The following is a 16,161-nucleotide window of genomic DNA, read 5'->3' as shown; positions in this document are numbered from 1 at the left end:
TACATGTGGTGTAGATATGTCAGAGCTGTGTCAATTTGTCCCACCCTCTCCTTCCCCCACTGTTTCACAAGTCCATTCTCTACAACTGGGTCTCTATTCCTGCCGTGCAAATAGGCTCATTGGTACCATTTTTCTAGATTTCATATATATACATTAATATACTGTATTTGTTTTTCCATTTTTAACTTCACTGTGTATGATAGGCTCTAGGTTCATCCACATCACTGCACATGACTCAATTTTGTTCCTCTTTATGGCTGAGTAGTGTTCCATTGTATATATGTACCACATGTTTATCCATTCATGTCAGTGGACATCTAGGTTGCTTCCATGTCCTGGCTTTTGTAAATAGTGCTGCAGTGAACGTTGAGGCCTATGTGTGTCTTTTTGAGTTATGGTTTTCTCAGGTATATGCCCAGTAGTGGGATTGTTCTTGCAGCATCCTGCAATATGTTCTATGAGTTTGAAGATTCAATGTGTGGGTTGTTATTAATAACATAGGAATTATCTCCTCAATGATCAATTTGTCCTTTCAACCCTGTTTTGGTTATTTGGTCATACTTTTAAAATTTTATTTCTATGATGGTATTTTTGAGAAGGCTATCAGGAAACACGACAGGTGTCTGCAGATGTGAATACCACAGATGACACTTTTGCATGATTAGTATTATGCTTGCTTTCTCAATAGATTTCATAGAAATCTGATTCTTAATGCAGTTACAATATAGTCATCAGTTCATTATGCTGATTCATTGCTACTAGTAATATAGACATCCGCTGGTTATTACCAGGGTGTTTTCTAAGCTGTTGCTTGGAAGGAGGAAGGTGAGAGCAAGGAAATAGGTGTACAGCGAGCGCCTTTTTTATGCTAGATGTAGTATTGTCTCCGTTCCACTAATGAGGAAGCTGAGGCTCAAAACCTTTAAGTAACGTACACAAGGTTGCACAGCTAGCTTTATTGCCCTTATAATAGACAAGCCAGGTCAGAGGGTTCCAAAGCCCTTTTCCACTCTGCCTTCCTCCCCCGTGAGTAAGTGACACTTCTTTTCTCCTTGTTTTGTGCATTTATCGTCAGTCAGATAAGGCATTCAAGTTTTACTGTTGCTGCTGCTATGCGTCCATACACACGAATATAAAAGAAAAGGTCAATACAATGAATCTAAACTCAAAACCCCACTTGGTTTCAGTTATGTTAAGCGACCACTCTTCACCTACCAGCTGCTTGCGGTTGGCCTTGTTTGTCACACACCCTTGAAATGTGGGCTCTGCTGCAGGCGCCTGGTGGCCGGTTTCCCTCCCTCCCCTCACTCTGACCTCTGGCTTGTTTCTGTTTTTCTGTGGGCATGTGAGGGACTCAGAGCCGGAACTTTGTGTGAAATGATGAAAGGCTTCATCTTTGAACATAAAGAACCCCATCCATCTGTGATGGATGCAGCCATAGGAAAAAACTTAATAGCTATATGACAGCAAAGTTTATATAAGATAAACAGTAGGTCAACGTGTGATATTCTGAGCCAAATAAAATAAACTATACATTTGGAGACAAAGGCAAGTTAGTTATTTAGAAACTGAATTTAAAGTTGTAAAGGAACTAGAGATTACCTTGTCTAATTATTTCATTTACTCATCAGAAGATATGAGGCAAACACATTATTAGGAGTACAAGGACACTGATATAGAAATAATTCCCTGAAACTACTAGTAAATAAGAGATAAAAGAGACAACTGAAAGTAAGGCTATGAGTTATTTTTTTAACCAATTGAACTCTCAGTCTGGGGTCATTGGTGATCTTTTGAGGTTACCTTTATTTATTATACATGCACACACACATATTCTTGCACACTTTAACTTTCCAAGTAAGTAACAAAGACTTGCTTATGCACAAATTTTTTTCAACCCTTTTTTCTTGGAATAAATTAAGTGAAATCTCTGTCTTTTAAATGCATCTGGGAAAAGTTGGACACGTTGCTAGGTTGCTTTAGATTTGCTTTGGAAGGGAGATAGATTTAAGTCAGTGGAGTTGATGTAAACAGGGAGTCGGCCTGGCATAAATGAAGAAGGCAGTGCAGTGTACTGGGGCCGTGGAATGAGACTCCTCCCGGGACTTGCCATCGTGGACAGACCATGGACCCTTTTTGTGCTCTGATTACTTCTGTAGACGGAAGTGATGATGGGACCCGCCATAAACGGCTGGGAACGTTATATGATACAATGTGTAAAGCACTGAGAGCAATGCTGACCGTGATGAAAGCTCAATAAAAATGTGTTGCTCTATTGTTATGTATTACTTTGTTTTTCATCGTGGTAAAAAGCACGTAGCATGCACGTAGCATAAATCTACCCTCTTAGAGATTTTCGTTTATTGTACAGTATGTTTAACTGTGTGCACGTGGTTGTACAACAGATTGCTAACCCTTTTCATCCCGCATAACTGAGCCTCTACACACATTGAACAGCTCCCTGTCTCCCCTCCGCCCAGCCGCGGACATTCGCCACTTTACTTTGTGTTCCTGTGAATTTGATTACTTTGGATTCCTCATATCTCTTAAATCATGTCATAATATTTTTTAGTTACTGGTTTATTTCATTTACCATAATATCCTGAAGGTTCACCTATTGTAGTTTATGGCAGGATTTCTTTATTTTTTAAGGCTTAATGATACTCCGTCACATGTATATACATTTATCCATTCATCAGTTTATAGGCATTTAGATTGCTTCCACATCTTAGCTACTGCAAATAAGACTTCAGTGAACCTGAAGATGCAGATGTATCTTCTATTGTATATTACTTTTAACCTTAAATGTACATACCTTTGGGGCTTCCCCAGGTGGCTCAGTGGTAAAGAATTCACCTGCCAAAGCAGAGACTCAAGAGATGGCGGGTTCAATCCTTGGGTCGGGAATATTGCCTGGAGAAGGAAAATGGCAACCCACTCCAGTATTGCCTAGAAAATCCCATGGACAGAGTAGCCTGGCGGGCTACAGTTCATGGTGTTGCAAAGCTGGATGTGATGGAGAGACTGAGCATGCATGCACATGTCCATAGCATTATAATCTCAACTTGGGATTTTAGTCAAACCCCTCATGCCAGAAGGAGAAAATGGTTTGAATGATATTTAAGAAGGTGGCTTAGAAGTTCAAGGCTCATAAAATACTAATTAGCTACATTTTTAAAAACTAATATTTACTTATTTGGACAGCAGGAAATTATATGCAGTGTTGCTAGAGAGAGACATGAGGAGAAAGATAAAAGGAGTGATTAATAGCACCATGGTAAAATGGTTAGAAAAATAACATGTTTGTCCAAAAGCATAAATGTCTTATAAATATTAGAGAAAGAGAGAAACAGCATCAGCAACAAATTAGGAGCCAGTTTTCCATAGAACATGTTGTATTTACTTATAATAATCAAGGAAAGGTAAGGCAGTTATTCTTCCAAACATACTGATAGAAATATAGTTGGTACAACCTTTACAGAGGGCAGTTTGAGAATATGTGTTTAAAAAGATGTAGAAGCAGCAGCAGCCTTCTGATCTAGCTATTCTGTTTCAAGGAAATTATTTTAAGGAAATGACCCAGCATATATCAAAAGGTAGAAATAACATGATGTTTATCACAACACTGTTCTTAAATAGAGAATTAAACTGGTGAAAACATCTGTATGTGTGTGTGTGTGGTTTCAAAATGAAAGTATAAAATTTTAGGTGGCCTACTTTTTCCCACTTAAAATTGTATTGGAAACTTAGCTCCTTAATTGCATATATGGATCTACTGTGTTAGCTTATAGTATTCTACTGTTGGTGACTGGTTAAGTAAATTATGATAAATTGTAATACAAAATGTTGTTTAGTTGCTCAATCATGTCTGACTTCTTTTGTGATACCATGGACTGTAGCCTGACACACTCCTCTGTCCATGCAATTTCCCAGGCAAGAATACTGGAGTGGGTTGCCATTTCCTTCTCCAGGGGATCTTCCCAACCCAGGGATTGAACCCACGTCTCCTGCATTGGCAAGTAGATTCTTTACCACTGAGCCACCAGGGAAGCCCAGTAGAGAATAGATAGCCATTAAAAACAGTAATCTAGGTCTACCCTTATAGATATGGAACCAAATGCTCAACATAGATATTTGAATGAAAAAAAAAGTCTCAAAAAAATCAGATATCGTATACCAATTTTTGTAAGCCCACAGAAATAATGTATAATATGCATAGAAAATAGGTGATTATACACAGAAAAGAGTCTAAATATTACTAGAGGTTATCAGAGAACAGAATTCAAAATGACTTTTAAAACGGTTTTCCTTTTTTTTAAATGAACGTGTTTCAGAAAACCCCATTGGTCTGCCAAATGTTTTTGGGCAGTGAGGGAGGAAAGAATAGAAAGCAGCGCAGAGTCTACAGTCATTGGAGTCTAAATTTGCCCTCAGAATATAAGCCTCTCCCAATGTATGACTGTCATTTGGTTGGGTGATGGGGCTTCTAGTAAGGGAATGTCATCTATGTGATGTCTTAGGGCTAGGTAGCTTTGTGACCATGGGCTGCAGCCCTGGCCTTAGCCAGCTGCCTCATAGTAGGACTCTGTTTATAACACACACCTAGCCCAAGATCTGTTCAAGTGTCTCAGTACTACTGAGAAATTAACCGAGAGACACTGTTGGTATCTTTGTATGCTTAGTTGCAGGAAGTCTGAAGCCTGTAAGTATATTTGAATATCTCTTTTTAATGGCCTGCATTGTTGCTCAAATGTTGGTAGGTACAACTGATTTAGGGGCTGCCTGAAGCACAGTGTTTTCAGTTGGTTGGTGAATAATAACTCTCTTCTCAATTGTTCTGTCCCAGTAAGCATCTATTCACATCCTTTAGAATAGGTCTCTGGAACTAGTAAGAGCCTTCTTTCCTCGTTGCTAAAGGAGAAATAAATTCCTAAGTGGTTTTAGAAATGGGAGGGAATGCCAGAGGACTTCCAGATCTCTTTGACATCTCAAAGTCCTATCTCAGTGCCCAGGTCATCCATCTCTCTCTGTGTGAACCAGAGCATCGTCAGGGTTTCTGCCCTATCCCTATTGAGGTCCTAGCAATACCCACTGCTGGTTGCAGTACCAGAAGTTGCACTCTTTATCCTGCTCAGCTTTCAGACTTGCCCCAGCTGACAAACACTGTAACATGAAGACAGCAAAGACCTGCCTACAGGACGGGATGAAGACCTTTTGGAAGCTTGCTTTTGCCAAAATAGATACAGCGACCTTACCCTCCCCCTGGCTTCCCTGGTGACTTAGACGGTAAAGAATCCACCTGTAGTGCAGGAGACCTGGACTCGATCCCTGGGTTGGAAAGATCCCCTGGAGGAGGGCACGGCAACCCACTACAGTATTCTTGCCTGGAGAATCTCCACGGACAGAGGAGCCTGGCAGGCTACACAGTCCGTGGGGTCACAGAGTCGGACACAACTGAGCGACTAAGCACAGCACTGCCCCGTGCCTTTTTTTATAGCATTGTATGGTTCCTCATAATGTATTTACTGGTTGTAGTAAAGATGAGTGATTAGCATCTTACCTTCTCAGGGAGATAAACCATCCAGTACTTGAGTTGCCAGAACTAGAAGCTATGTTATAGAAACTTTATCCAAGTTAGGATAAAATATCACATGGGGAGACAGATGCCTAAAATGTTTGCTGTTCTGATAGCAGAGAAAAAGGGGTACAAAGTGATGTTAACAAGCTCAAATAGAGATTCATGTTTGCCTGCTTCATCTACCTTAATTTTTAAAAAATGAATTTAGAGAGTTATTTCACTGCAGGGAGGCATCCAGTTATACTCCATCACCAGGACGCCTGAGTCAAGACTCAAAGGGGTGTTTCTCTGGAAGGGATTAAAACACACACACACACCACACAGCCTCCCAGAATTTAATCTCTGAACGGTATTATCTTTCAAGTAAGAGAACCCAGATCTTGCTTCCATGTGACCTTCCAAGTTGCAGTCTGTGTTCTGTCTATCACAGATTCCTCCTTCCCACCCACGATTACCCTTCTGTTGTGGGAGAAGGAGGGCCTTTCCAGTCTTTTGTCTGGGGCCAAGCCAACCCTCCAACTGTGGTTTTCTCTGAGTGTCCTTGCCGAAGCACTGCTGTTTCCCACACCCAATAAAGAAGCAAAGGCTTGTGTTTGTTGACCAGGTCTTGAGTGGAGGCCGGTGCTGATACAGCTTTCACATTCCCAGGACAGTAACTGATGACAGTACAGGCCCCGTCCCCGGGTTAGCCCACAAGTGCAGAGTGCTAACACTCTGTCCAGACCTCACAGTTCTTAGAAATTACATGGTGAGAACTTTATATAATGATCCTGTTTATTTATGAATGAATACCAGAACAAAACAGTTCACATAATCTGTCATAGTGGTAGACTTGTAGGATTAGGGTCAATACAGGCTATGGTTGCCGGGGGAGGCAGGTGGGGTTGGGGAGGCTGATTTCTGCCAATATTCTACACACATCTGTATGTCTTCTTTTATCTTTGCCTGAGTACTTTCTGGTTTTCTTCTCATCAGACTTGATTACTTTAATCTCATTCCACTCAGCCTTGGCTTTGGTGCAACACTTGGGAACTTGTCTGACACATTACTGACTTTGGGGAATTCTGGATGGCATAGAATTACAATAATTTCATTATCCATTCAGTTTATGAGCGTATGATCCCCAAATGACAAATGAGAACGTAGAAACTTTTTACCGTATTTGGGAAGACTTTGTGCTATTTTTGAGATGCAGTTACATTTTTATTATATTGAGGCTGAAACAAGCATGACTCTTTGGTAGACTGAGAATTGTGTCTCAGCTCAGTTAGGATTCCATTTGGCTGCACGTAATAGAACACTTCCCACCCATGGCTGTTTAAACAAGTTAAAGGTTTCTTTTTTCCCCCCTGTATAACCAGGTATCTAGAGACAGAGGTGCTCCTAAAGTCCATGGTGCTGTCAGGAATTCTTTATCTTCTGTAATCCTTAGCAAGGAACTTGCACCTTGTCTGCTTCTAAGTAGATGGCCATGTTCTGGGCGAAGACCAGCAACAGGAAAGGGCAGCAGTTGTGCACCAGCCCACCCAGTCTGCCCCCTTTGAAGAGTTTTCCCAGATCTGCACCTGGAAACTTCTCTATTTACCATTCAGAGCTAGGTCACAGGGTTATCTCAAGGTACACAGAGACTGGGAGATAGAACGTTCTAGGTGGGCACATGTTTTTACCCAGACAAAATCAGGACAGTTTGGGGGGAAAGAAAAGAAGAATTATTAGTATCCAGGCAAGTGAGTCTCCTAAGCAATAAATTCTCCTAGTTTATTTTGTGGTTTTGAGGTAAAGACTCATCTTATTACTATGGAACAAGTGTCTGAGGTCCTGCCATAGTACGTGCATCTAGGAAGGTGAGTTTATTTTCATTTGGAATCTGAAGAAGGGCTTAACTTATGTATTGTGGCTGAGTGTAAGCTGAATACAAAACACACTAGGCACTTTCACTATTTGAACTCCAGAGAACGGTCCTGCTACAAGATTGCATCTCTATGTAAACACAAACTTGTCTATTTTCTTGTATAGGAAGTTAGTAGTCGGTGTAGTATGAGGTGTTTTTTCCTTCACTTATGGAGTAAATGTTTATTAAGCACCTTTTATACACAAGGCAGTCTTCTTGGCACTGTTAGTGAAACAAAAATTAATCGGGTACAAAGGCAGGCATTTCCAGTATGTATTGTCCAGACACAGAAAAAAGTACGTATATAAGTGTCTGTAATACGAGGTAATTGTGCTAAATGTGATAAGACAGATACGAATGCATTTTTATAAGCGTTTAGATGAGAAAAAGGCTGTTCTACCAAAAAGAATTGCATAAATATGATCTGGGGAACCTACACATGTGCTTTCATTTTATAAGTTTGCTTTTGCAGCTAGTGAGCATCATCCTAAGACTGGAAAAATATGCTGAAAAACATAGAACCAACTACCATTCACAAGTCATTGCAGATAAGCAGGCTTGCAGGTCAGCCGTACTTTGGTTCCTCATTAAACTGAGGTGGTAGTTTGGGAAGGAAGGGGGCATTTCAGTTTCTGCTGTGTGCCTGGGGCTTTGATTTATTTCAAGAAACCTTTACTGAGTGCCTGGGCTGCGTTTACTTATTGATCTTCATCTAATCCCCCACAGTCCAGCCAAGTGATTATAATCCATGATGAGGAAGCTAAAGCTCAGAGAGGTTAAGTAACTTGAAAGGTCACCCAACTTATAAGTGACAGAGCCTACATTTGAGTCCAGGCACACCTGACTACGGGCTTCCCTGGTGGCTGAGATGGTAAAGACTGCTTGAAATGAGGGAGACGTGGGTTCAATCCCTGGGTTGGGAAGATCCCCTGGAGAAGGGAATGGCTACCCACTCCAGTGTTCTTGCCTGGAGAATTCCACGGACAGAGGAGCCTTGCAGGGTACAGTCCATGGGGTTGCCAAGAGTCAGACATGACTGAGCATGTCCGACTTATCACGCCTTAACCACTTGTCACACCTGACTGTAGAGCCATGTTCCTTTCCACTTCCATGAGCCTTTGCCTGTTGCTGATGACCTAATCTGGTTTTGAAGCCATAGTAAGTATTGAACAGTCAGTTCCTCCTTCAGCACAGTCTAATGGCAAGTCCTCGAACCAGCTGGGCTTCATTTGATATTTTGATTTCTACTTAGAAAGTTAATCTAGGGAGGTGGGAGGGGGGTTCAGGAGGGGGAACTTATGTAAACCCGGGGCAAATTCATATCAATGTATGGCAAAACCAACCAATATAATATTGTAACATAATTTGCCTTCAATAAAAAATAAATTAACTACAAAAAAAATAAATAAATAAATTAAAAAAAAAAAGAAAGTTAATCTGCTGCCTGCTTACATCTTATTAGAACTTGACTTACTTTTGACTTTTCAATAATTTATTTTTAGAATAAATAAGTACAGTTAGATGGTATAAAATTCAAAAAGACACAAATGATATATGGGGAGCTCGTGGTTTATAATATAAAAGGCATTATTTTGAGAGAGGGATAACTTAGGTATGGCATTGGGTTTTTTTTCTTTTTGCAGCTTGAGGCAGTTGTAAAATAACTTAATGTAGCTTTTTGCAACTGTGTATTCTACAGTATTTTTTTCATTTGGTGAAATTTTAACTGTTAATGTTTTTGGCATTGTGCTTTGTACCATTTATTAAATAAAAATTTTTTAAAAAATCGGTTTACCTTTTCCCCTAACCCCTGGCTAACCAGTTTGTTTCCATGGAGCCTGCCAGTTTTTGTTTTTAATCCTTTCAGAATTGTCCTGTGCAGATGCCAACATGGTATATATGTTTGTGTATGTGTATTGGCATATAAAGATATGTTTGTAAGTATCCTTTTTCCTTTTTCACACAAATAGAAGCTAACTGTACTCACTGTTCTGATCTTGCTCTTTTTATTTGTATTTAGATGTCCCAGGAAGATTTTTTAAACAAGTTTGGAATATGGTTAAGTTGTCACCGCGGCAACATGTATTGAATAGATACTCTTCCTGATGGCAGTTCCGTTGCTGTGAAAAACCTAACTTAATAGAGAATGTTTTTATTTCCATGAGCTCTTCACTGACAGTGGTTTTCCTCCTGTGCTTCTTGTCCAGTGGATGTCTTTCTGGCCAGTGTAGAACTCGTCAGTCCTCACAGTCAGTTCTGGTTTCCTCCCACCCTGAGCGAGGCATCTCGCAAGCACCCTTCAGCCTAAGCTCACTTATTGGGAGGTAGAGGGGTCACCCTTTCCTGCCACCCTCCCTCCTTCCAGTTGAATCTCTCCCATAGGTTTTTAGGCCCTTAGATATGGTGCTTGAAAGGAGTGGATTTATTTTTGAGCCCATTCCACAAGCTGGCCTCTGCTACACCCCTTGGTTATAGATGGCCCACACCCTTGCTTCCACTCCCCGCGTCCCCGTGTACAGCCCCGTGTACACGCTCTGCAGCCCGGCACTTTAGGCTTCATCCCTGGACTCAGGTCTTTCCTTGGCTCCCCTCCTCTGGTCAGAGGTAGAGGCAAGTGAGCCACTCCAGTTCCCTCTCAGGTGGTTTCCAGAGATGAGAACCATTTCAGTCTATTTGATCGGTAAGAAACTGCCGTGATCTGCCACCCCTGAAATCACTTTGCTCTTTGTCAAGCCTCTCAACCAAACACATTCCCTCCACACAAGAATGCCGACTACCCCTGCTGCCCCGTATCTGCACAACCAGGGACCTTTGGACACATTTTCCTGAAATGGGACCTTCCAAGGCATTAGTGTAGAAGGATTGGTTAACACTTCTTTACTAAAGCTACTCAGTTCATCTTTTATATCTCAAAAACTAAAATTCGTAAAGGACAGAAACACTGCTAGTGTAGTTTACCTAGAAGGTGAATGTCTCCTGAGAGCATCTGATATTCCTTCGGGCCTTGCCATGTTTCTCCCATTGCCTCTTGAAATGTAGTGCCTATAGATGGAGATCAATTGCCAGAAATCCTTTTAATAAAAAGTCCTATGTCTTTTGTCACTTATATTTTCTTCCTAACATCCTTTTATATTTAAAGCTCTTATGAGGCATGCATACTGAAAGCAGTGTTAATGTATTTCAAGAATCAGTAACAAAATTTGTCACACACACAAAAAAACTATTTCTAATGAGGTAAATAAGTTGCAAGAATTGTTTTAAGCCTCTCTCTGAGGAAGTGGACAATTAAGTGTACATTCTTCCTACAGGTTTGTGTTGGTATTTGTGATGTCTGGATGGTGATTTGGGGATCTTTATTTAGTATCTGTAGGCTTACCTTCTAAGCGAAAATACCCTTGTTTTGCTCTTGTATTCATGTATAATAAGCGACGAGTTGACTCACTGGAAAAGACTCTGATGCTGGGAAAGGTTGGGGGCGGGAGGAGAAGGGGACAACAGAGAATGAGATGGCTGGATGGCATTACCGACTCTGTGGACATGAGTTTGAGTGAACTCCGGGAGTTGGTGATGGACAGGGAGGCCTGGCGTGCTGTGATTCATGGGGTCGCGGAGAGTCGGACACGACGGAGCGACTGAACTGAACTGAACTGATTCATGTCGTAATTTTACTTTGAAGGTGTTTCCAAGTGTCGGTCTTACGTTAATCTTTAGGTCATCAAGGTACTACTCCACGCTGGGGCCTTCTCTTTCCTCAGAGGTGCAGGCCTTTCAGAGTTCTGTGAGTGGGCTGGAATTGTGTCAGGTTCAAGTCACTTTTGTTCTGTGTCATATTTTTAGTACTTGACACCCAACAAGAGGCATTCATTGAATTCTTGTTGAATTTAACAATGAAGGGAAATACTAAGACCAGAAGAGACCAAATGCTTCTCTAATTCACGTCTGTGGACAATACATAGTACCCAGCTGCCCTGAGTCCTAGCCCAGGGCACTTTCAACAAGACCATCTACACTCCCTGCTAAAAGAGATTTCCCTTCTCTGAATCTAAAGCTGCACTGGCATTACTAGAGGAAATGTTTTTTCTTTAAAGTTGCTTCATTTGAATGGTTTCTCTTTTACTTTTGTCCTCCCCTCAGGATTGCAAACCAGTTACAGCAAACAGATGTGAAGAATATCTCCATCAATCTTTCGTTTTTCTTTTTCTCGTAGGCGATCTTTGGCAGCCAGACACTACCTAACTCCAATTTATGGACAATAAATAATGGTGCAGCTTGCAGAATTCCAAGCGCCACAGCCAGTGGCCAGAAGCCAACGACTCTGCCACAGAAAGTGGTGCCACCTCCAAGTTCTTCCTCCTCCCTGGTCCCCAAACCCCCATCCAATCACAAACAAGTCCTCAGAAAGGCAACATCCCAAAGGGCTTCCAAGTAAGTTTTCGGAATTCTGTTCATTTCCTTCTGAGTTGTATCAATTCTGTGCTAACAGTGCTCTTTATTTATGGAGGCTCAAGGCAGTGTGTACTGCAATGTTGAAAAGAACACCTGAGACAACATACGAGACAAGCAGAGACTCGGATGTGTGGAGCAGTCTTTCGGACTTTGTGGGAGAGGGCGAGGGTGGGATGATTTGGGAGAATGGCATTGAAGCATGTATATTATCATATGTGAAAAGAATCTGACGTGGTTGGGGGCTCCCCACCTCAACACTCTGTGGATTCAAGAGGCCGTTCCTTCTGGAAGTGTATAAATTAGCCTGGGATAGAACCTGCACACTGAATTTACTAATTAAGAAATGAGAAACCAGAACTATAAAGGTGGCATAGAAATACAAGAAACCATTCTTAAGTAATCTTTTAAAACTTTGAACAGAGTTACAGATTTTACCATTTGTGATAAACTGGTATATATAATTTAACCAGAACCAAAAGAAAATTAGTATATTGTGAATTCTGAAGCACTTTCAACAGGAAAAAAAAAAAAAGAACAGAACACCTGATAGGGAATAAAGGCCAACTGTTTTCTCAGCCCTGGCTATAAGCTAGAATCACCAGGGGAGCTATTACAACATGACCAGTGTCAAGACTGTCCCCTGTGAGAGGGGCAGAGACTGCTTTTTTAAGTTCACCAAGGGTAATGGTGAGCATTGCAGCTGGCAGGTTCAGGGTCATTGCCAGCTAACACTTGTGGCCTCTGGCAGGAGCCTCAATCAGACACGACACCTGGTAACAGTGCTGAACTGTGGACTTGGAGGAGGGACCTTCCTCCTGGATGTGTTCTTCTTTCAGTCATTCTACAGAGTTAGAGCTTTTCAATTTCATCTAAAATGCAACACTCTTCCCTCACCTCCAACCTTGTTTATTTGTTTTTAGGCGTTTGAAAGGGAAGACACAGGACTGAGGTTTCATCAGATGAATTAACTCCATTGACATTAGTCGTCAGGCTCTGTGGAGCGACAGTGTTTCTGATACCTTTTGTCATCTTCCTCTCTTACCTGAAAAAAAAGACATCTCTGTACCTGCATCACATACATGTTTTAGGTCACATTCTTCGCTCTGCCTCTAGCCATTTTCCCTGGAAAACTAGAAATGGACTGGTAAAAAAAAAAAAGTGTTGGTTTTAGCACCCCTGTCCATTTAAAACTGGGGGACTTACCAAAGTTGTCCGGAGGAGGAGGCAACCCTGATGGATGAACAACTAGAAGAGATTTGTGTATTTCTCTTGCTCTCCTTGAGGGTCCCCATTCATTTGTCCTTCACAAAATCAACTCGAGTCGTAAAAAGGAATCCTAGGGCACAGAAAAAACAGTCCATGTTTTCCCCCCTTGGATAATGAATCAAATTCTGGATTTGGATTGAAAAACAATCCCTTGTGGTGGTTTTAATTATACTGCTGCCAGATTCATTTATTCAGCAAATATTTATTCAGTGCCTACTAAGTGCCAAGCACTGTTCTAGGAATAACTGGCATCGTAATAACTTTAGAGAACTCTCTGGAGAGAACTCAGGGAGCACTCTCTGGAGACTGAACTCTCTGGTTCAGTCTGTGGTTGAGAGCCGATGGCACGACAAGAAAGATGTGTGGCCCCTCTCAGTTCCTTAAGGGTGCAGTCCCTGGGGCCCGACTGCCTGCTTCACGCTTTACTGATGGGAGATCTTCAAGAAGTTGCAATTTACTTTAACTCTTGGCTTCAATTTCCTTACTTGGGGACTTCCCTGGTGGTCCAGTGGTTAAGAATCCACCTACCAATGCAGGGGACTCGGGTCCGATCCCGGGTCCGGGAACTAAGATCCCACTTGCCATGGGACAGCTTAACCTGTAAGCCACAACTACGGAAGCCTGCATGCTTAGAGCGCATGCTCAGAAACAAGAGAAGCCACCCCAATGAGAAGTCCACTGGCTGCAACTAGAGAGAGCCTGCAACGCAATGAAGAGCTAACACAACACCCTAGAACTGTTTTTTCCCTTATTTGTGGAGATAATATCTGTTTCACAGGACAGTTGATAAAGATGAGCAGACTTAATATATGCAAAGTACTTAGAACAATACCTGGCACACTTCAGACCTCTGTAAGTCTTAGTAGCCATCATAAGCATTCCAAAAGCACACACTCCTTCCCAGGTTTGACAAGCCCACAGTTAGGCGGGGAAATGAATGTTGTATTTGCGAGTGTGCTGGCTGCTTTCCAGTCATTGCTGAGATGGCCTGTGGTGGCCGATGTGGTTCGTGTGCTGGTGGAGAGGGCGGCTCTATTGGCAGGAGCGGGGCCAGACATTGGAGGACCCCACTCACTGCCCTGAACTCACTACTGGCAGGAGAGCTCTTCAGACTTCTAAGATGGAATTGCAGCTCTATGGACAGGCTTCGCTCTGCTGCATTTTTGTGGTTTCTTGTCTCTGACAGGCAGGAGTGTGGGAAAACCGGAAGCAGCTCAGCACCGAAAAAGCACCAAAGAGGGGGGAAAAACAAGATTTCTTCACAACTTAAAAAATATAATCCAAGTATCAAAAGGCATGCTGTTGAGGCGTTGTTCCAGGAAATAGTTTAAAATTTGCCTTTAAAACTCTAGCACATCTGTGAAGCTAAATAAGTTAGCACTGGTGGAGACCTGAACATCCTCTCCTTTACATGTAAAATGTAGGGCTTGAGGACCCCCCCTGTTTTCAATATGCTCTCAGACTTTGGGGAAGAAGAATAGCACTGTTTTTCTCTGAACTGACTCAGTGAAAAGTTCTCCCTAGGAAGCATCCAGATAAAGTTTTTTGAAATAATCTTTTCTCGTAAGAATTATTTTAGATTTATGGAAAAGTTGTAAAGATAGTACACGTAAAGATACGTACAGCCAGTTTTCCCCATGTTGACATCCTATATCGCCATGGTACATTTGAAGACTGCAATACATAGAAACTCTCGCCCATACATTATAATAAACTAAACGCCATACTTTATTTGGATTGCTAAAGTTATTTATAATCTAGAGAAACCTTTCATGGCTTCTAAAATCAGGTTCCTAAGTATCAGGTGACATATTATTATTCTTATTGTTCCAAAGTACTTGTTCCTAGCCAGCATAGCAAGTTACTTGACATCCGTGTGATTCAGTTTCCTGTTTAAAATAGAAATGATAGTAGTACCTGCCTCATGGGGTTATTAAGAGAAGTAAATGAGGTGATGATTGTCAAGCACAAATACAGTGCCTGGTACATAGTAAACACTAAAGTTTTAGGTGTTTTTTTTACTACTAAGACGATACTCCAAGAAATTTTCACGTAATTTTTTGCTTTCTTCCTACAAAACGTGTTGCTTCATTTGCTTGAGCTTATTGCCACCCTGATGCAGGCTTGGTTCAGATTAATCAGGAACCCTTAGTTATGACTGGCGATACTGAGTCACACTCAGGAATGCCATGGTTGTCCCAAGAGACACAACTAATGAGAAGTTGTAATGAGCTTTTGACCGTGCCAAGCCCTGTGTTTTTGGGTTGAACTTCAAACCTCTCCTAGCACAGAAGTTGGCACTGGACGAATATAGAAGCAATTTCCAAGAGCATCAAAGTTTCCACATCCTAGAGGGTTGAATTTAGAAAACAATAGAACATAAAAGATGGAATGTCTTTTGAATTGTGGTGCAAAGGGAGTTGAGAATCGGAACAGTGGGGTCCTATTTCTTTATGATAATAGTCCAGTCACTTTCCCTCTAAAGGTTTCAATTTCCTATCTGTAAAACAAAACTCACTGTCCCCACTGAATAATTAACCAAAATAACTTGTTTTCAGTCTGTTCTGTTGAAAGCTTTTTTATGAGCATGTTTGTTTTTTAATCCTGACGCTTTACAGCCATTTTCCCCATCCTTTCTTGGCCCAGCAGTTCTTTGTTATAGTCCTCAGATTCATAGACTTATATTTCCTTTAGCTAAATCTCACTTGTCAGTTCTGTGAAGAGAATGGTTTAGATTTTTTTTTGCCTTTTCCACAGTGCCAATACCCTTTTTTGATTTTCCTTTCTAGTGTTTGTAACACTTCATAATTTAGTACCAACTTCAGATCCTCCTTTCAAAACTATTTGTGGTATTTCTTCCAAGCAGTCAGCGTAACTAGGAAGGATGACAGCCGCTGAACAACTCCATGCATATGAACTGTCTCTTCCTCGTAAAAGACTTTTTTTTTTCAGAGCCAGAATCATGCCCTCCAGGAAATAT

General features: G+C 41.4%; 1 protein-coding gene across 10 annotated transcripts in view; it reads left to right on the top strand.

Annotated features, from left to right (window-relative positions):
- TTLL5 (tubulin tyrosine ligase like 5) overlaps positions 1–16,161 on the top strand; it is a 318,082-nt gene that overhangs the window by 223,394 nt on the left and 78,527 nt on the right. For all 10 annotated transcript variants that reach the window (XM_088839430.1, XM_088839428.1, XM_055435681.2 and 7 more), the window contains one exon: positions 11,677–11,894. In XM_088839430.1, coding sequence (XP_088695556.1) covers positions 11,677–11,894 — 218 coding nt within the window. The remainder of the gene's footprint in view (positions 1–11,676; positions 11,895–16,161) is intronic.

This window comes from Moschus berezovskii, chromosome 9 (assembly GCF_049115385.1).
Source record: "Moschus berezovskii isolate FMDL1 chromosome 9, NW_MosBer_1.0, whole genome shotgun sequence".
NCBI classification, from domain to species: domain Eukaryota; kingdom Metazoa; phylum Chordata; class Mammalia; order Artiodactyla; family Moschidae; genus Moschus; species Moschus berezovskii.
The sequence above is the reverse complement of the archived record's forward strand: the minus strand, read 5'-3'. Positions and strand labels throughout refer to the sequence as shown.